The sequence below is a fragment of the Phyllopteryx taeniolatus genome, chromosome 7 (assembly GCF_024500385.1).
Source record: "Phyllopteryx taeniolatus isolate TA_2022b chromosome 7, UOR_Ptae_1.2, whole genome shotgun sequence".
NCBI classification, from domain to species: Eukaryota; Metazoa; Chordata; class Actinopteri; order Syngnathiformes; family Syngnathidae; genus Phyllopteryx; species Phyllopteryx taeniolatus.
The window spans coordinates 24,988,718-25,009,963 of record NC_084508.1 but is presented as its reverse complement, the minus strand read 5'-3'; the positions used below and the strand labels follow the sequence as shown (position 1 = coordinate 25,009,963).

Genomic DNA, 21,246 nt, shown 5'->3' with positions numbered 1-21,246 from the left:
GGGTCTTTTGGCAGCCAGTGAAGTTACCGGTAAATATTTTGGATTTGGTGTCATTAAAAGCATCATTCAGAATATTTTTTTTGTCCATTATAATGTGAATCTGACTGGGATGTAGTAACAGATCCAGGCGGTCTGGCCACTGAGGGTTGTCCTTTTGTTTTGTGGTGTTGGCTCTGGGGGAGGCAAATCTGATGATTCACTCTTATAAGATCAAGTCCAACCCCAAAAAATCAAACCTAATAGCAGAGAAAAGGCAGAATAGAACACCTTTCTCAACAATCCATGTTGTTTGCAGTAGTAACGCATAGTATTACACCAAGTAAGCAGAAAATGTGTGATACATTCAACCCCATTCATCTCCACAGGTTTTAGACTTTGCATCACTGAAAAATACACGAGTAATACAATTTTTATTTTAATTTGAATTTATTTTTTAAAAACCTTTACATGTGTTCAGACTTACCAAGTCTTCTTTCAGTCGTTGTGCTACACACACACACACACACACACACACACACACACACACACACACACACACATCATCATCATTTAAGTCGTTCAGTTGTGGTGAAACAATTAAACCCTACTGAAAACAGAATTTTCTCATTATCTTGCATGCCTGTGTTGAACCAGTGTCATCACTGAGAGCTTTGTCTTTGTCCTCTTTCTCTCTGAGATTTTATCATCATAATGGACGGGCTCAGGTATGCAGCCGTGATCTTCCTTTGGAACGTTTTCACGTTGGCTCTACTTTAGCAACAAGTTGTTACTCCCAAAATGCACTGCGGGCCTGGCACTAATGCGAATACAGTACTTGTTTTTGCAACTAAAACCTTGCTGCTGAAAGTCAATAATAAGTCAGATTTTAAGTGCTGGACTCGTGGTATCGTTATCACATCTTGTAGAGCAATTATAACTTCCACACTCACGTTGTACTTTGATTGCCCATGGGTATATAATTATCATTTATCACATTTAGCTCCCACAATTCACAGCACAGTGCTTTGCATTTATCACCCAACATTCCACTTGTGACCCTCTTCTGGTCCCTGCATTTAAATGGTACAGAGTTATCACAGGTCGTGGAACTTGATTGTTCCGTTGACCCAGGAAGAGACAAACATTTTTTTTTTAATTGGACCCTTTCTCTACCTTTTTCTTGCAAGCTATCTAAACGACCAATCATGCGGTTGGACAATAAAAATTCTAAAGTAAAACATCCATAATGTAGTGTAGTCTTCTAAACAAAGTGATGAAAGTTATATTCTGGAACAAACATTTCACTTGAAATTGATTTAAACACGAGTTCAGAAGTCCTCAAGGACTGCTGTTTGATTAAAGCAATACTCTAAATTAAAGTGTGTATGAAATATCATGACTGATTTGCTCATAGTGCATCACTGTTATATCTTTCGTCTTTGGATCAGCCCCTTCTTTCTTCAGGGCCATATCTTCAAATATACAATTTGAAGTTTCTGTTCGTCTTTCCTCTTCTCAGCTGACCTACCCCCACTTTTCCATACTTTCTCTATCTCCTGTCCCTTCTGCTCCCCTCCCCTAACATGTGGAAAGCATTATATCCTGTCTGATGGAGAGAGTGAGCAAATATCCCCGGACGAGACTGAGAGCCCCTCAGGCTGGTGCTGCATGGTGGTCACACTTGCCTGGCCTTTAACACTGTTTAGACAAAAGGGGTACTTGTTATTTCAGAACCATAGCACCGGATCGCCAAAAAGCTTCAACCAACCACCTGCCTTTTAATTGGACCAGCCCCTCTGTGAAAGACATGAAACGAAAGTTTTGGTCGAGTTTTCAAAAAATTATCCACTGGGGGTATTACATACATACTGTACTACTGTACACTCTGTGATGAAAAGATAACAATAACTGGTTTTGATCTCTTTTAAGGCACCATTCATGTGCAACGTATAATGACACAAGATGTTTTAATGGATTTATTTGCATTTTGTCATGCAAAATATAAGCAGAAAGGTTTATGGAAAATGCATGGGAATTGGCTGAATTGCATCATATTGAAAAGCCATCGTGTGTTCTGATAGATGCATGTAGCACTGTGCGATTTTGACATAATTCTGTTCCGAAAAATGTCATTTTACATCCCGATAACCATATATATCCCGTTTTAGTATTTTTCCTAAAATTACATGAACTGAATGGCAATTTTCTTTTCTTTTCTACATGTTTTTAATTAATCCTATTTTATATAGAAAACATAATAAAATGAATAAAAGATTGAAATAAATAAGATAAAACGCATATCCAGTGGGCTTTACACGATCAGGATTTTTGGGACCGATCAGCGAGTTTAAAAAAACGATAACCGATCACCAATCCGATCACATGATGGAGCAAGGCATCTAATTAAAGACTTGCTCATTTACTGTATATATTTGTGTACTGCATACTGAGTATCTTCAAAAGTAATCTGTAGTTCAGTGGTTCCCAACCAGTGTGCCATGAGTGATCTTCAGGTGTGCCGTGGGAAATTATCAAATTTTACTCAATTGCTCAAAAAATTATATTTACAATAAATTATGTATCTTTGTTCATCTATTTATGCCAGTGAGGCATAGTGACGGACAGAACAAATGAATGGTCTTCTATTAGATGTATATACAGGAAGTACATACAGTAATTAATGTATCCACTTTTTGTGACATTTTTGTTTGTTGGTGTGCCGTGAGATTTTTCAATTGTAAAATACGTGCCTTGGCTCCATAAAGGTTGAAAATCACTGCTCTAGTCATGTCATGTATTCTAATCAGTCAGGTCAAACCAACATTACAACATGACAGAAACAATGGGTGCTAACATGGTGTAATGAAATTATTGTAATTACTTCACACACACCGAAACTTTAGAGCATGATTCAACAGAACGCTGGCATGTTTACGTACAACCATTAGTGCTATCACTAGCTTGCTAGGCTATATAACGTTTTGTTGTCTGCTTGTGAGCTGTATTGTATTAAAAGTACGTGAACATACCTCAAGCAATCCTTTAATTAAAGTCCTTTCCCGAGCACCAGTGACCACCAGCACACGTTTCCCCCCATTTTTTTTCTTATCATACATGCGACGCGATCCATTGTTGTTGATGTCGCCATGGTAACGAGTGTGTCCGGTCGTGTTTGAGTTGCCAAGACAAAGCCCAGTGACCGACGGGACCGTCAGATATTTACAGTACTATGTCAATAGCCACGTGACAAGGCTAAACTAGCTTTTGGATTCAAATATACTGTACACGATGGCGACGCGGAGTAAATGTCTTTTGCGGAGCCGATCAATATCGCAAATTATGACATTAAAGCCTATCAGCCGATCACCATAAAATGCTAATTATTGGCTGATACCGATAAAGCCGATCAGATCGGTGTAAAGCCTAATACCCAATGGCCAAATAAGTACATTTCAAAATATATGGTAGTAGAATCAGTTTTCAAGGAATGCATTAAAGTGCAAAGAATTGAAATAAATACAACAACAAAATGCTTCAAGTAACATTCACGTATGCCCACCATTTAACAAGTACCAATGAATGAACTTTTTCAGAGGTTGACTTTTAAGAATACATCCATCCAGCCATCCATTTTCTCCTCCATAGGGTCACGGACGTGCTGGAGCCTATCCCAGCTATCATCCGGCAGGAGGCGGGGTACACCCTGAACTGGTTGCCAGCCATTCGCAGGGCACATACAAACAAACAACCATTCGCACTCACATTCACGCCTACGGGCAATTTAGAGTCGTCAATTAACCTACCATGCATGTTTTTGAGACGTGGGAGGAAACCGGAATGCCCGGAGAAAACCCATGCAGGCACGGGGAGAACATGCAAACTCCACACAGGCGGGGCTGGGGATTGAACCCCGGTCCTCAGAACTGTGAGGCAGACGCTGCAAGCAGTCGCCCACCATACCCTTTAAGAATACAATTTTTTTTTAGTTTGTTCTTGAGGTCTGGTTTCCTCAACTGTGGTTTCTCAGTCTGTACACTCGGTGCACCATGTAAAGAAGTACGTAAATAAGAGAAGAAGAAAAAGGAGACGAAGAAAAAAATTTCGTTGTACTGATATACAAGTACTGTAGATACAGTATATGGATGGCATGTCAGCTCTGTGTGCCATTGCTTCGCCACATGTGGCTGGTGGTGGACCAGCACATCTCAATGCAGTCAGCGGCCGCTCTCCCTTTGGTGTAAACATTTTGATAAATGGGTGAAAATAAACTACAGGATCCCCTCAGTGGTGGCAAGGAAAATTTAAAATCTAAAATGATATAAAAGATAAATATATCGTACAGTCGACATTTTTATCACATTTCAATACCGTTATGTTGCGCAGCTAGAGATGCATGTGTATGAATCCATTGGATGTCGGACTATAGTCTGAACTTCATGTCCCAACAATGTGAATCCATCACACACGAATCTTCCACCACACCCTTAGCGACTGTTTTGTGTAAGTTTGTTGCTGGTTTTTAGAACCTTCTTTCTATGTCAGCTTTTGTCATATGCTTCCACCAATGAATGACAAACACATGAAAGTGTTTAACCTACAGTACAACAATTCATTAACTACGGGAATATTTGGGCCCTGGTCCTTATCGAAGCCTTTTTTTATATTGTTTTAAACCATTATCACCGACGGGCGGAAACCTGTCCAAATTTGGTCCATTTGATATTTTTCCACAAATCAATAGTCCTTATTTATTTATTTTATTCATTCATTCATTCATACATACATACATACAAATTCAGTTGAAAATGGCTTACTCTCTTTGGCGATGCCATGTTAATGGATTTTTTGGGCTTGCTCATAAGAGATGGTTTTGGAGACAGGAGTATTCTGCCGGATGGCAGCGATAAAATATTTGGATCCTGATCAAAGCCTTTTTATTTTGAATGTTTTAGAACACTCCCCAAATGTTGTCAATCATGAGGAAATAGGTTATATTATAGTACGTGTCGTAGATAGCAGCTCCTTAATATACAAACTGAAAGAGGTACTAGGGGCCCCTGTCTGAGTTGCTTGTCGCTATATGCCATAAAATGTGAGATTTAAAATGTGATCTAATCCTCACCATGCCGTTTGCCACTGTTGCCTCATAGTCTACCTGCACAGAGAACAGCTTTACACACATTATCCCACTAGTCTAAATTTTGAACCATCAGAATACTAAAGTGAGAATGGAAGGCGATGCCTCTACGTAGCAAAAAATCTAGGAACACAAAAACATTTTTTTTAATCTCTTACAGTGGTTCTTTAGAGAGCCAAGAGTAACTCTCCACTTTATAAATAAATATTAGTAGTTTTATTCATTATTATTATCATTATGTGAAATTACTATGATAGCTACATTGCATATTTGGGAGAATAAACCTAAAATTAATGGTGGTATTAGACTTCAAAGTTCAAATAGATGCCCTGAAGGTCACAAATGTAGTAGGAAATATTAAGTCAACCCTGACCACTTTCAACACCCGTTCTCCGACTACCAGGCTGTACACAATCCTGTACTGCACAGTGTGTGGACTGTAACTTTGGTGCCATTGCCTGAAGTTGTCTGGTACTTAGATTTAAGCAAATTAAATTGACCCCCAGCACCCCTGAAATGCAACAGTGTCCAGTCGGCAGGCTCTGCCGGCCAGTCATGTAATTAATCAACCTGTTCCTCCGGGCTGAAAGAGAGACGAATTGATTAATTAAGTAAATGGTTTCTTTGTGGTCATGGTAGTGACATTTAGAGAGCCACTTTCAACATCCTTCTTTCTTCTTTTCTTCAACCACTCATCTTTCTTACCCTGCCTTTTAATGGCACCAAACCTTTGCTCTGATGACTTTGCATCATTTCAAATTCATGAGGAAACAGTTACTTTTATTTCGCATATATTTACCTTAAAGGTACTCCAATTTCATTTCCCCCTCCATACAAAAGTGTCCTCTCTGTTAAGGCTTCTTTATACTCGCGCGAGTGGGTTGCACTCGAGTATAAAGGCAAACTACGCGCGGGACAGCTGCAGTGACGTCAGCGCGGTCGCCGTCCGCGTGGGTATAAAGAAGCCTTAAAACGGACCAACCACGAGAGATGATCTCCGCGGCATTCTACGCGCAGCAACAATTTTTGCCGTGTGCGCGTCAAGTTACGCAGAGGGGCCGCGCGGCCCAATGCTCACGTGATGCAATGCGTACGCTGTCGGCCGTGTGAGCGCGGTTGTATAAAGAGGCCTTTACACTATCAAGAACAAAGTGGCATTCAGTCTTCTTCTTCTTTTCCTTTCGGCTTGTCCCTTTAGGGTTCGCCACAACGCGTCATCCTTTTCCATGTAAGACTATCTCCTGCATCCTCCTCTCGAACGCCAACTGCCCTCATGTCTTTCCTCACGACAACATCCATCAACCTTCTCTTTGGTCTTCCTCTAGCTCTCTTGCCTGGCAGCTCCAGCCTTATCATCCTTCTACCAATATACTCACTCTCTCTCCTCTGGACGTGTCCAAACCATTGAAGTCTGCTCTCTCCAACTTTGTCTCCAAAACATTGAACCTTGGCTGTCCCTCTGATGAGCTCATTTCTAATTTTACCCAACCTGGTCACTCATCTTCATTTCCGCCACCTCCAACTCTGCTTCCTGTTGTCTCTTCAGTGCCACTGTCTCTAATCCGTACATCATGGCTGGCCTCAGCACTGTTTTATAAACTTTGCCTTTCATCCTAGCAGAGACTCTTCTGTCACATAACATACCTGCCACCTTCCTCCTCCCGTTGCAACCTGCTTGGATCCGTTTCTTCACTTCCTGACCACTCTCACCATTGCTCTGGACGGTTGACCCGAAGTATTTCAAGTCCTCCACCCTTGCTATCTCTTCTTCCTGGAGCCTCACTCTTCCCCCACCACCCCTCATATTCATGCACATATATTCAGTATCTTGCTCAAAGATGATGACAGGAATGAGGGGCAACCAGAGATTGAACATTGAAGTTACCAAGTTTGAGATGATCCCTTGGGCCAAATTTTCAGTTAAGATACAGTTAGTCTAAAAACTATTGCCAACAAAATAACTAAAACGTTTTTTTTTTCTTTCTGGGTCACGTTGCAGGAGCTTTTCTGACCAACAACAACAACAACAAAAAATAAAATCTGAATGCACTTTTTTTCTCTGTATTTTGGGGCTGCAAAAACCTTTTTTGCTTTGCAAAGAGAAAGAGGTACATTTTCTATATTGTCAGTTATCTTGTCTTTGTAGCTTTTGTGGGGGAAAATTAGTTTGGGAAAGTAAGGGTAGGGAGAAGGTCATGACACAGGATTGTAGAAAAGGGGAGTATTGCACACACATCTGAGGCAAAGCTTTGATGCTGCATTCCGGTCTTCATCTATTTGTAGTGCAATGAGCGGAGAGTTGGCTGGGTGCAGGGAGGTAGGGAAGAAGGTTGAAAGGAAAAGCCATGCACTGAAGGAAAAAGGCTGAGCTCCAAGCAAGCAGCATGGAGGAAGGAGCAGTTAATGTCCCATGGGTTTGAAGCTTTTATCTACCAGTTGAATTAAAACCAATAAATTGTACATTTTGCCTAAGTATGTGATGGGGAAAAATACAGTATCTGAGAGTTGCTGTCAGTAAAGTAGTGAAAGAGCAACGGCCATGTACGTTTCCATAAGTGAGGCCACATGATGGGTTCAGTCTACATAGCGATACGACTCACACATCCATTTAGATGATAAACCCATTGTGATCTCTTGTGTGTTCACACAAAAAGCATGGTTTACTGATCAACAGACTCTTAAGACAGGATAGTATTATTATGTTTGAGCCCAACTCCAAAATCATGTGGCACAAAGTGATACTCTGTTACAGCATGTCCTTGTTATCCCTCATGGACCATTTCAGTAGTTGCCTTCTTTCCTTTGCTTCAGCTCCCTTCATGATTCAAACATGGATCTGACGAGACATCTTTGACTGATATCATCTGTAGACTGTATTCCAGATAAATAAAAATAAGAATAAAATAATCACTGAAAAGTAGAGGAATCTCTTCTGGTATCCCCATGAGAGCCTGGTATCAGAGAAATTAGACCCAATTAAAAGGATTCCATCTGAAAGACTGGTTTCCTTGATTCAATTGCCTGTATCACATCTTTGGAATAAAACATAAGCATAACAAGGTAGATTTTGGTAATTATTTTTGTATTGTGTAATTTGAGTTGCCACTTAAATTGAGAATTCCTTTGAGCCAATCAACTGTGGTTAGATTAACCCCTAGGCGGAGGGATTTAAGAACTGGTCTACTGACAAAAGCCCCTGTCATCAAGAGAGAAGAGTGAATGCATTGCTTTTTTGTTGTCTTAATGTTAAAAAGCTGGCTATTTGGAGCTATTGTCTCACGAGTACATCATGAATTTCGCTCCCTTCCAGCGAGAACTTCATAACAAATCTATGCTGACATCATTGACTAAAAGTAAGGTATCATGTAAATTGATTGCTACTCTGAGAATTGCTTGATAAGGCCTGGTACACACAAATATTTTTCCACTCTTAAAAAAGATTTTTTTTTAAACATCTGTGACAGAGCCCACGCATAAACATAAAAAATCTGGTATTTAACAGTTTTGGTCGTATTGTGTGTAGTGTACTCCGATAATATCAACACAGAACACCACACACACAAAGATTCTGTTCAAACGAGGAACTCGAAATCTTGGGTGATCACACGTGATCTCACAAAACCGAAGAAGAAACAGTTCCGGCTTTGCACCGACGTTTCCCGATCATTCCTAAAGGTTGCCGGAGCCTTATAAAATGGCGTCGACTTGGGTAAAATATCTTGGGTAAGACACGCTTATTTTTATTTACAGTCCTTTCCTTTTCTTGAGTCAGGGTGCTTCTGGATTGGCTATATTCCGTTCCACATCACAATTCACAGCGTCATGACTTGGAAGAAGTCTGCTCTTCCCCACACACGAAGACTTTTCGTCATCCGAGCTGTTTCAGACTCTAAAATCATGACAAATCCACATTAACATGCATCAGACCTCAGGACAATCTTAGAGGATAATATTATAAAACTTAAAATTGTCTGCCGTTTGACATGCTTGGTCGGGACGGGGCAAAATCGGCACAAAAACAGGTGCATTGTCTTTTTGTGTGTACCGGGCTTGAGTAAGCTCAGGAATTCAGATTTTTACCATCTAGCATCACATGACAATTTTTTTTCCTTTTCTTTTTAACATTTATATTTATTCTTTAGATTTGAGACGTAAACAAAATGAATGATTTGAAATGTCCTTTTCCCCCCCCCTTCTCTGTATTGTGCAATGAGCAGGAAGTCATGGGTCAGTCTTAAGTATCCATAGTGTTTTCTTTGAATGTCTGTGCCATGGACAAGTCAGCGTTAAATTGTGGGTCAGGGGAGGCCATGGGCCCGCAGTGACTTAGGCAACTTCAGCTTTCTCAATTTTCGGAGGCACACATTCCTCTCTGGCTTCTCCATAGCTGTGAAAACCACATCGCAGCTCCAACAACAAACACTGGAGGCACTGGAGGGAAAAGAAGGCTAATCAACAGCAGGTGTTTCTCTCGCTTGGTTCAGTTCTACTCTGGTTGTGTTTGCTTTTTCCTGTTTATTTGACATTTTAGCCCCTGTCCTTGTTTTTTTTTTTGTTTTAACTTCCATGAAGCCTGCAAAAGAACAGCACACTGTTTCTCAAAGTTGGCTCACTTTTGCTGATGAGAGCTGGAGGAAGCAATGCTTCAAATTCAGCTGATGTTTAGAAAATCATCTGGAACTGCACCAGATGACATCTGTGAGTTAGCAGTGTACAGTAAAGCACCTGCTTACCTGCTGCACCCCGCACAAACATTAGGGCTATCTTTCAAGTGTGTGCGTGCATGCTGCCTGCGTGCATGCGTGCGTGTGTATGTGCGCGTGTGCGTGCGTAGTGTTGAGTTGAGGTAGGAGAAGATCACCTTATATAATGTATTTGTGTATGGGTTTTATTGCACTGTATTAGTGTTGTGTCACACAACTGCCTATTTAATAAGATGTTTATTTTTTTCATGGGTTATTAATTGTATCCCACCGGGGAAACCAGAGCGCTAGTAGTCTAATCTAGTGACAACCTATGTTGAACCAAGGCACACATTATATTGGAACATGTCATTGCACACCATCAAACAAAAATGTCACAAAATATGGATACACAGGTTAATTGTGTACCTATTATTGAGTGGAACATCATTTAATTATTCTGCCTGTCACTATACATCGCTGGTGTAGGTAGATAAAATAATACATTTGTAGTAAACATTATTTTTTTTTTTAAGTGAAATTGGATAATTACCCCCGCAACACCTGATGATGTCCCATGGACACTGGATGGGAATCATCCATCCATCCATCCATCCATTTTCTTCCGCTTATCCAAGGTTGGGTCGTGGGGGCAGTAACTTTAATAGGGAAGCCCAGACTTCCCTCTCCCCAGCCACTTCAACCAGCAAAAACCCACAGAACATCCAAACTCCACACAGGCGAGGCCCCATTTGAACCTGGGTCCTCAGAACTGTGAGGCAGATGTGCTAACCAGTAGGTCACTGTGCGACCACAAATGTAAAGAAAATAATATTACGCATATTATGCAGCACGGTGGAGTACTGGCTGGCACGTCTGCATCACAGTCGAGAGATTCTGGGTTTGAATCTGGGCCGTGTGCAGCTTGAAGGTTATCCCTTTCTCCCTCCACACAAAAAACATGCATATAAGTTTAATTAAAGACTCTAATTTGCCCATAAGTGAGAATGTGAGTGTGAAAGGTTGTTGTGTATGTGCCCTGCAATTGAATGGCGACCTAACTCCTAAAGTTAGGTGGCGACGATGCCGAGTCCAGGGTGTAGCTGACCTCTCACCCCAAGTCAGCTGGGATAGGTGCATGGTCCTCAAGGGGAAATTTATTTTCTACTCTGCTGTTTTTTGATGTGCACCACACAGAGAAGCATACTCCACACATTCAGAAACATAAGGAGCGATGTAAAAGTGTTGAGGCAATCAAACGGTAACTGAATCCCTAAACAGAGGTTCTGCCTTGCTTAAGGGCAGCTTTACAGTCGTAAGCATGTCTCCATCAATTAATTGCATTATCTTTTGCCTGCAGCGTTTCCAAATCAGTCAAACAATAATCTCAAGGGAAATTATTGCTGACATAATTAGAACTTTGTTGTTTTATTGATGCGGCACGGTGGACGACTGGTTAGAGCGTCTGCCTCACAGTTCTGAGGACCAGGGTTCAATCCCCGGCCCTGCCTGTGTGGAGTTTGCATGTTCTTCCCGTGCCTGCGTGGGTTTTCTCCGGGCACTCCGGTTTCCTCCCACATCCCAAAAACATGCATGATTGACAACTCTAAATTTCCCGTAGGTGTGAATGTGAGTGCGAATGGTTGTTTGTTTATATGTGTTTTATTGATCAACTAATGGTACATATACTGTACTTGTTAATCGTATACAAAATAAGCAAATGGCAGCTACTTGGTCAGTTACAATGTGGTTGTTGGCAACCTGTCATTTGAATGAAGTTTATAAACCAAAGCAGTGGTTCTCAACTGGTGGGAAACGTTTTCAATGTGTTGCCGGACTTTTTCTGGGGAAAAAAAGAAAATGACCATGCTTTAATTTTGAAGGGCTTGGAATGCCTGCTATTCACACTCCTAAAAAGTTAGGTGGCGACGATGCCTTGTAATCTAATGAACTCCTACCAGTTTACAGATAGAAGAGCAGCTATAGTTCGTTTTCAACATGCTAATCTGTATTGACAATGGGAAACGGAGGTACGACAGATTTATTATAAAATATGGATTATTTTTATATTAGGACAAAAAAGGCGAACGGCCTCAGTGTGTTTTTTGCACCGAAGTACTGGCACAAGAAAGCATGAATCAATAAAAACTCGAGGTATTTGGAAACCAAACACCATTCTCACGAAGAAGAAAAAACTGTTGAGTACTTTCAAAGAAGACTTAAAGACCTGAGGACATCACAAAAGTGTGTTTACATCTTCATGCTAGAAGCAAGGAAGGAAAGAAGGTCTTATGAAGTGGCACATTGTATTGCCAAGTTGAAGAAGCCACACACAATTGCAGAAGAGCTTATTTTAGCTGCAGCCGTGGATATGGTGAGACAGATGTTTGATCAATCCATGGTGGATAAACTGAAAATTATACCTCTTTCAAATGATACTAGTTTGTTTTTTTACACTTGAATTGCATTTTGTGTACTTGAATGTCAACTTGATTAATATTTGGAGTTTGTGGATTAAAAACTGCTCCACATTTATTTCCTGTTTGTTACTGAAGTTAAATTAAGTTTAATTGTGCCCTCAACAGTCACTTTGTGTTTTTTAACTAAAATTCAGCCACTTCAGTTTCATCGGGACTATTTCCTTCTATTATCGCTACAATTTTTTATTTTTATCTTTAAATTTACCTTTTGTGTCTTGGCACACTGTGATATTGTGTAGTATGTCAGGTTTAAACTGCAACATGTTTCATTAAATTAAGACGTTGAAATTTGGGTCACGGCTTGTCTATAAGGAGTGATGGTGGGGTCCTAAAGCCTGACCAGTTGACAACCACTGAACTAAAGTGTGTCTTTATTCTACATACTAAATACATTTGTCTAAAAAATCATGACATTCAGAAAATGAAAATAATTTTGGTAATCCTAATTGAAATAAAACTGGAAATGTTTAGTCTGATTTCATGCCAGGCAGTTAGGAAAAAAAGCATGTGTGTCTTTTCATATAGTCATGGCTAAAAACATTGGCACCCCCGGGTATGTTTGTACTGTAGGTTAATAGAGCTAGCCGAATAAAATTAATTGTAATAATCATGCAAATATTAGCTGCAAACACACAAAAGTCAACATTAAAAATACTAATGTTAGTGAGAAGAAGTCATTGAATTTCAGATTTTGTACGAATGTCTTTCTAAATCATTACCAGAGGGATTATAAAAACATTTTCCATTGATAATTTGGCGATTAAACATCAGCACTCGTTTAAACATGCTCAACACTTTCAGGTCTGAGTACATAGTGTATCTGTGACACTCTCATGAGTGACATTATTAATTAGATTAAGACTAACCATGGATATAGTGCCTTCTTTAGGCTAAATTCTAACAATGAATGACAGTTTGCTTCTCAAATTCAGGCATAATTGGCAAGAAAAGCACACCAATGCTCCTGGTTAGACTACACATTTTAGTATGATGTCAGTCAAAAATATGGGGGGAGTTGAATAATGACATAACCACACTGACGTCTGCACTACCCTGCCAATTTCATACTATGGTAAAATTCAGGGCATAAAACACAATTTCTTTTATTAAACAGCCATGGCTTTAACAGCGATGCAGTTCATTTGCAAATCATCCCTATTGCTAGAGCTTTACGTTCTCGCCTATTCTGAGTGTCTCTTGACCTCAACAAAATATTTTATTTTTTCTATGTGCTCCATGTTGGAGTTAAATGTTCACATTTTTACATCAAATCCACACATTGATTTCATGATCTCATATGTCATTGATTCATATCAGTATTCAGATCTGCTCTTCTCAAGCACACCCCCCCATCATCCTGAAAACATGACATTATTTTTGTTGTGGCACAAGCATTACTTCTGTTAATTTGTGCTGTTCCCACATTTATTTCCACTTGTATTTGCATTTATTCTGCCCTCCATGAGTACAGTATATATTTTGTTCAGCAGATAGCTAACTATTCACCCAATGAGAGGGCATAAGTACTTCAAATACAACATCACTGGAAGCCATTATTTTTAGCCTGGCATACAGTAGGTCTGCTAGCTAGCATGCAATAGGAAATGTAATAGATGGGCGAATATTCACATTGCCATTGCGGTCATTTTAAACCATCAAACAACTGTTACTGTAGAATAAACATTGGCGTTTGTTTAGTTAGCTGACCGTCAATTTCTTCTTGACATCAGTGATGAACTCAAATCAACCTGTGTCACACTACTGGTGCCCTCAGGCTAAGGTATGCGGGCCAAAGGGGAGGAAAACATTATGTGTAATATATGCAGCTCACAACGGCGTTGAGCTTTTTTTTTCTTTTTTTTTTTCCCCAGATTTGTTTTTTAATTAAATGGGTGGGGCTTATACAGAATACTACCCCTTCACTATTAACGAAGATATATTATTCACCAAGAAGTGCAGTCCGAAATGCATCCATACATACAGCGGCTGAAATAAGTATTTAACACGTCACCATTTTTCTCACAAACTATACTTACAAAGGTGCTATTTACCTGAAAATGTCACCAGATGTTGGGAAAAACCCAAGTAATTCATACATGCAAAGAAAGTAGAACAAATAAGATCAGAAATTAAGTTGTGTGTAAAAATGTGAAATGACACAGGGGAAAAAAGTAGTGAACACATGAAGAAAGGGATGTGCAAAAAGGCATGGAAAGCCAAGGACAACACCTAAAATCTATCAATAATCAAACAGCAATCCAGCCCCTTGTCAGTGCAAATGAATATCAGCTGGCTCAGTCCTAATTGATTGCCAAAAAGGTCTCAATGCCAAGGTGTGAGTCAAGACACATCTCATGATGGGTAAGAGCACAGAGCTGTCTCAAGACCATCGCAAACTAATGGTTGCAAAACATTACGATGACATTGGTTATAGGCGCATATATAAGATTTTGAATGTTCCAGTGAGCATTGTTGGGGCCATAATACATAAGTGGAAAGCCAATCATACCACCATAATTTTGCCTCGATCAGGTGCTCCTTGCAAGATTTGTGACAGAGGAGTGCAAAGAATAATCAGAAGAGCTGTCCAAGAGCCAAGGACCACCTGTGGAGAGCTTCAAAAAGACCTGGAATTAGCAGTTACTGTTGTCACCAGGAAAACAGTGGGTAATGTACTCCGCTGTCATGGCTTGTATGCACGCTCACCACGCAAGACCCTATTGCTGAACAAAAAAAAGCATGTCAAAGCTCATTTAAAGTTTGCTGAACAACATTTGGACAAGCCAGTTAAATATTGGGAGAATATAGTCTGGTCGGATGAGAGCAACATTGAACTGTTTGGATGCCGTAATGCACACCACGTTTGGATGAAAAATGGCACTGCACATCACCCTAAAAACACCAACAGTGAAGTTCGGAGGTGGGAACATGACGGTGTGAGGCGGCGTTTCAGAAAATGGTACTGGTAAACTTCACATTATTGAAGGAAGGATGAATGGCCAAATGTACAGAGACATTCTTGACAAAAATCCGCTGCCATCTACAACGATGATGAAAATGAAACGAGGATGGACATTTCAGCAGGATAATGATCCAAAACATACTGCCAAGGAAACAATCAATTGGTTTCAAAGAACAAAATAAAGCTGCTGGAATGGCCCAGACAATCACCTGACTTGAATCCAATCGAAAAATCTATGGAAAAACTCAACGTCCATAATAGAAGCCGACGGAACCTTCAAGATTTGTGTGGAGAAATGGGCCAAAATCACGCCAGAGCAATGCATGTGACCCGTTTCTCCATACAGGAGAAAAATGGTGACATTTTAAATACTTATTTCAGCCGCATTACATATCCCCAAATACCTACACACATACTGTATATCACCTATAACAACAGCAAGAATAACATAAGTTAATCACTTTCTTTTTGCGTTGCATGAACCTCAAATCATCAAAATCAGATCACAATGCTTTTTGACCAGGTAGGTCAATTGTGATATGAGCCAGCATGCAATGGAGTTTTGGGAAATGGGATCCAAATATTGATCTAAGCTTACTGTCTTGTTCCCTATCTCTCTCTCTCTCCAGAGGATTTTCAACTCGTTTGTGTACACCGAGAAGACATCAAACGGAGAGACAGAAGTCCAACAGGTGAGCAACAAAGCCCCTACTCCTTTCCTCTGTGTTAGTCACACAAATGGTGTGTTGGTCTTGTCAAGGGCAGAGTTTATTTCAAAGTACCACACACACACACACACACACACATTCATAGGCTCGTTATCAATCCGGTTCAAGCGGAGATGGGGTGATTTTGAAGGGTATTAAAATTCTGCTGCTGTCTCATTGGCTTTGAAGTTGTGCCTGTGTTTCGATTATCCTGTGTTTTAGAGCTGTCCTCAAACAGTCAGATGACTTAAAGACAACAATGACATTCATGTAGGAAATTAATAATGTGGCATCAGAAATAAGGACATTTAACTAAAGTAACATTGAGAGTGTGGATGGAAAAACTGGAAGAATTTCTGGTGTAAATGAATATTCATTGTGTGTATGTGGAATGCATGTGGGATCTCTGAAAAGTGACAGTAAAAAACAGGATGGTAAACAGCCACCAGCAAGAACAGACAGGTTGATGTTTGTATTTCTGCTGTGACTGCAGTGCGTGTGTGTGTTTTTGTTTGTGTTTGTGAGTGAAAGGTGAGACTGTGTCCACCAGTATCTGTGTGTATGTAAAATACGTATGATATCCTTCAGATGCCAGATATTTCCAAATCCAAAGCCAACTCAATCTGAACTATTAGAAAGTCTATTTGGGTATTCTCAAACACATTTCTGTTACAAATAAAATTGTCCTAATTGCATTCAAATGTTTCCTTATTTCTTAGAACATTTGAGGTAATATTTTGTTCAAATGTTATATGGATGTTTCAGTAAGGGCGGCATGGTGGACGACTGGCTTGCACATCCGCCTCACAGTTCTGAGGTTCCAATCCGGCCTTCCTCCATGAAGTTTGCATGTTCTCCCCATGCCTGCGTGGGTTTTCTCCGGGTACTCCGGTTTCCTCCCACATTACAAAAGCATGCTTTGTAGATTAAATGAAGACTCTAAATGACTGTAGGTGTGAATGTAAGTGAGAATGGTTGTTTATATGTGCCCTGCGATTGTCTGGCGACTAGTTCAGGGTGTACCCCGCCTCATGCTCAAAGTCAGATGGGATAGGCTCCAGCACACCCACGACCCTAATGAGGATGCACTTTTCAGAAAATGGATGGGTAGATTTTTTAATAAGGACTCTTTTAATGTGTTTTTACTGCTTACCAGTGTTGCGCAAGTTACTTCCAAAAATGTAACTGGGGCTGGGTAAAAAAAGTTTGCATGGTTTAAATAAAGGGTGTCCAAATTAGGAACATCCATTTTCTTAGCAGCCCGCAGCATAGACTAAAATGAACATTTGACTCGAGGTATCAATATCAAACCTATGAACTGAAAGGCAATGTGTGTGGAATTGACCCAATTGACTTAATATTTATTAATTAATGTTTCAGCTAAAAGTTAAATATAGCATTGTTAAAATAGTTATTTGGGACTGTTTCGTCACGTCAAATGGTTTATATATGCAAGTTTTAACTTGAATTCCTGTTTTAAACTTGTTATTTTAAAGGGTACCCACCGGAACTCAGCATTTTGGCATGAAAAGTAACTTCACACAGCACCCGTGATTTTTACTGGATGCAACCAAATGTTATAAAGTGCAGATTCTTTTCCCTACCCACCGATGAGGCACAAGGTTAGTGTTTGTGATACTGTGGGACAACGTTTGTGAATTTTGTCCCAATTCATTGTGATGTAAAGTTGCTACGGAGAAGTTGTAGCCCAATGTTAAGCTTTTTATTTATTTGTAATTTTTATTTATTTATTTTTGTCATTGGCACGTACATTGGTTTGAAGACTAAAATAACCGCTTAAAACCATCAGTGCAAAAGTGCAAGCAACAATTTACCTTGTTTGCTGTCTCAATGTTGGCTTAGACGTATTTTCTTGTTTCACTCACCCAATTGACTGAGCGTTGACTTCATTGAAGCGCCGCATGATGTAGGCTGAGGCTCGGAGGGCGTCAGACGTTACACATCATGAAACCCTCCTTTGCATAATATAATTTAAGTGTGTTGCAACTGGTCATTTATTTTAACAAAGTTAAGACACGCTTTTGTTCGCCGCCGCCGTTGGGCACAAGCACGTCTTCTTCGTTGGTTTTTGCCACTACTTCTTCATGGTGGGAGGACTGTAGGCATCGGCACTGGGAACTGAAATTTTTCAAATTTGAACGGTTCCGGGAGAACCGGAACATTAGTCCCGGTTCCAATCGGTTCTCGATTCTTGATGCTCAACCCTAGTGCTATGTATTCTTTGTTGTGTTTTTTTTGACAGTTTGCAGCAAATTTTATGGTAATATCTTTATAGATGTTATTTAAAACGGGTGATAAGAATTATATATACTTTAAGTGCAGCAAAGCCAGGGTACATAAAAGGGTAGCAAACAGACATAAAACATAGATAATAAACATTAGTGCTGAAAGAATAATATGGTGTGTTTGTATTGCATGGGGAGGGTATTGTTACGATTGTGTGTTTAGCTTGTGTGAGTACAAGGAGAGTAGGGAAACAAACTGAAAGGGGTTAGGATACATGCTAGTGGGCATGCATGGTTCCATTTTGTGTGTGTGAGCAAAATAAAAAGGAAAACAAAAATGAAACAAGCTTTTGACAATTAATAAGGAGACCAAATTAGAAGAACTTCTCTAGTAGAGTCACGGGGTGACAAAACAGTTGATTGTCGACGTACTGCTTTTCGACAACCAACCATGCTCGTTTGCCTTTCTCACAGTTGTTCTTCATCAATGGGTACAATGTTTTACGCCTCTCGTTGATTTCCTTGGGGAATTGGTCGTTCATTCCAAAAGATGTCCCTTTGAGCTCATGACCTTTTGTTTTCACGAACATTTTTTGTTGGAAGTGTTCAAACTTAGCGATGATGGGACGTGGTTGGTTTCCTGGACTGGGGCCTCCTAATCGATGAACACGGACAAAGATAATCTTGTCGACTGTATCTTGAGCGCGGACATCAATAACTTTTTAATCTGCGCCTCGGGGTTTTCTCGGTGCGTTTTCTGGAATTCCCGATAAAATAAGATTGTCGGTCATGCTTTTGATTGAATGCCCAGCATGGTTTGTTTCCTGATTTATTTATTTATTTCTCCATTCAGACAGTTTTCAATTCCGCTGTTGTTTACATCATGTTTGATCGAAGCGTAGATACCATTTATTTGCCAGGCATTTCTTTTGTATACATGCTGATTGACTGACATTATCACCAATCAGGGGTGCGTCTATAATGAGAGATTTTTATTTCATCCAATAATGCATCAACACAGTGACCCAAAAGTCAGCCCACGACTGTACTCTCAGACCTTGCAGGACTTAACAATAACCCAAGTCACAGTGACATGACAGGTAGATTTAAAAAAAAAAACAAGAACAAAAAGGTAAAAAATTATTACTGTCATCTTGGCTGCCTTCAGCCATGTTTCATAGCACCGTAGCTTATATACAGTACTCATGTCTCCTTTTTCTTCATCAGAATCAGAATCATCTTTATTTGCCAAGTATGTCCAAAAACACAAGGAATTTGTCTCCGGTAGTTGGAGCTGCTCTAGTACGACAACAGACAGTCAATTTACAGAACACTTTGGAGACAGAAAGACATTGACAAAAAAAAAACTGTCACTGAGCAGTAAAGGGTTGCTAGTTATCTGGTAATGCCGGTACATTTTAAATTTTTTTTTTGTTTTTTTTTGACAATTGTTCAAAAAGATGCAGAGTCCTCTAGCACTTAGAGCAGTTCGAATGACTAATATTGCAATAGTCCGGTGCAATGACCATTGTGCAAAGGGCGCTGAGACTTCAAGGAGTGTATGCGGTTTAAAGTGACGAGTAGTGCGATAATCTGGGACAATGTTGGTTGTGCAAATGTTACAGATACTCCTCAATCAGTGTGCAAATGGGGCAGATGCTACTCTGGCATGAGTGGCCAGTATATGCAAATAGTGCAGCATGGCGAGACAACTACAGTGAGTGCACGAGTAATACATAATTGGCCCCACAGAAATGTGACAACGAACTCAAGTCAAACAATTGCCAGCATGTTGTAATGGAATTGTAGGTGAGGTGTTTAAGAAGTTGATCGCAAGAGGGAAGAAGCTGTTGGAATGTTTACTAGTTCTAGTTTGCATTGATCGGTAGCGCCTACCTGAGGGAAGGAGCTGGAAGAGCTGGTGACCGGGATGCGGAGGGTCAGAGAGGATTTTGCACGCCCTTGTCTTAGTTCTGGCAGCGTGCAAGTCCTCAATGGTGGGTAGGGGGGTACAGACAGCAGTTTTGATTGTCCGTTGCAGTCGGAGTTTGTCCTTTTTTGTAGCAGCACCAAACCAGACTGTGATGGAAGAATACAGGACTGATTCGATGACCGCTGTGTAGAACTGTCTCAGCAGCTCCGGTGGCAGGCCGTGCTTTCTCAGAAGCCGCAGGAAGTACATACTCTGCTGGGCCTTTTTGAGGACGGAGTTGATGTTGGTCGCCCACTTCAGGTCCTGAGAGACTGTAATTCCCAGGAACCTGAAGGTCTCGACGGTTGACACAAGGCAGCTGGACAACGTGAGGGGCAGCTGTGGCGAAGGATGCCTCCTGAAGTCCACGATCATCTCTACAGTCTTGAGCGTGTTCAGCTCCAGGTTGTGTCGGCCACACCACAGCTCCAGCCGCTCTGCTTCCTGTCGATATGCTGACTTGTCACTGTCCTTGATGAGGCCGATGACAGTGGTGTCATCTGCAAACTTCAGGAGTTTGACAGTCGGGTGCGCTGAGGTGCAGTCGTTCGTGTAGAGAGAGAAGAGCAGCGGAGAGAGGACACAACCTTGGGGCGCCCCAGTGCTGATGCTGCGTGTGGATGAGGTGGCCTCCCCCAGCCTCACCTCCTGTGTCCTGCCCGTCAGAAAGCTGTAAATCCACTGGCAGATGGGAGGTGAGACGCTGAGCTGGAGAAGCTTGGATGAAAGGAGTTCAGGGATGATGGTGTTGAACGCTGAGCTGAAGTCCACGAACAGGATCCTCGCGTAGGGTGGGTGTGGGGTGTGAAACTGTCCTTTTCAAATCTGCAGTAGAAGTTATTCAAGTCGTTGGCTAGTGTGCTATTGTTCTCAGCTTGGGGGGATCGTCGCTTGTAATTAGTCAGCGATTGAAATGCATGCCAGTCGTTTGCGCTGTTTTTCCAACTTTGCTGCATAGTTCCTCTTTCCAATGTTAATTTCTTTAGTCAGCTGGTTTCTAGCTCGATTATACAGGGCCCTGTCTCCGCTCTGATATGCGTCCTCCTTAGCTTGGCGAAGCTGCTTAAGTTTAGCAGTGAAC

The 21,246-nt window shown here is 40.7% G+C and overlaps 1 protein-coding gene across 3 annotated transcripts in view; it reads left to right on the top strand.

The window, feature by feature from the left end:
* Nucleotides 1-21,246, top strand: part of cachd1 (cache domain containing 1) — a 104,978-nt gene that overhangs the window by 33,022 nt on the left and 50,710 nt on the right. For all 3 annotated transcript variants that reach the window (XM_061778792.1, XM_061778793.1, XM_061778791.1), the window contains exon 2: nucleotides 15,870-15,932. In XM_061778792.1, coding sequence (XP_061634776.1) covers nucleotides 15,870-15,932 — 63 coding nt within the window. The remainder of the gene's footprint in view (nucleotides 1-15,869; nucleotides 15,933-21,246) is intronic.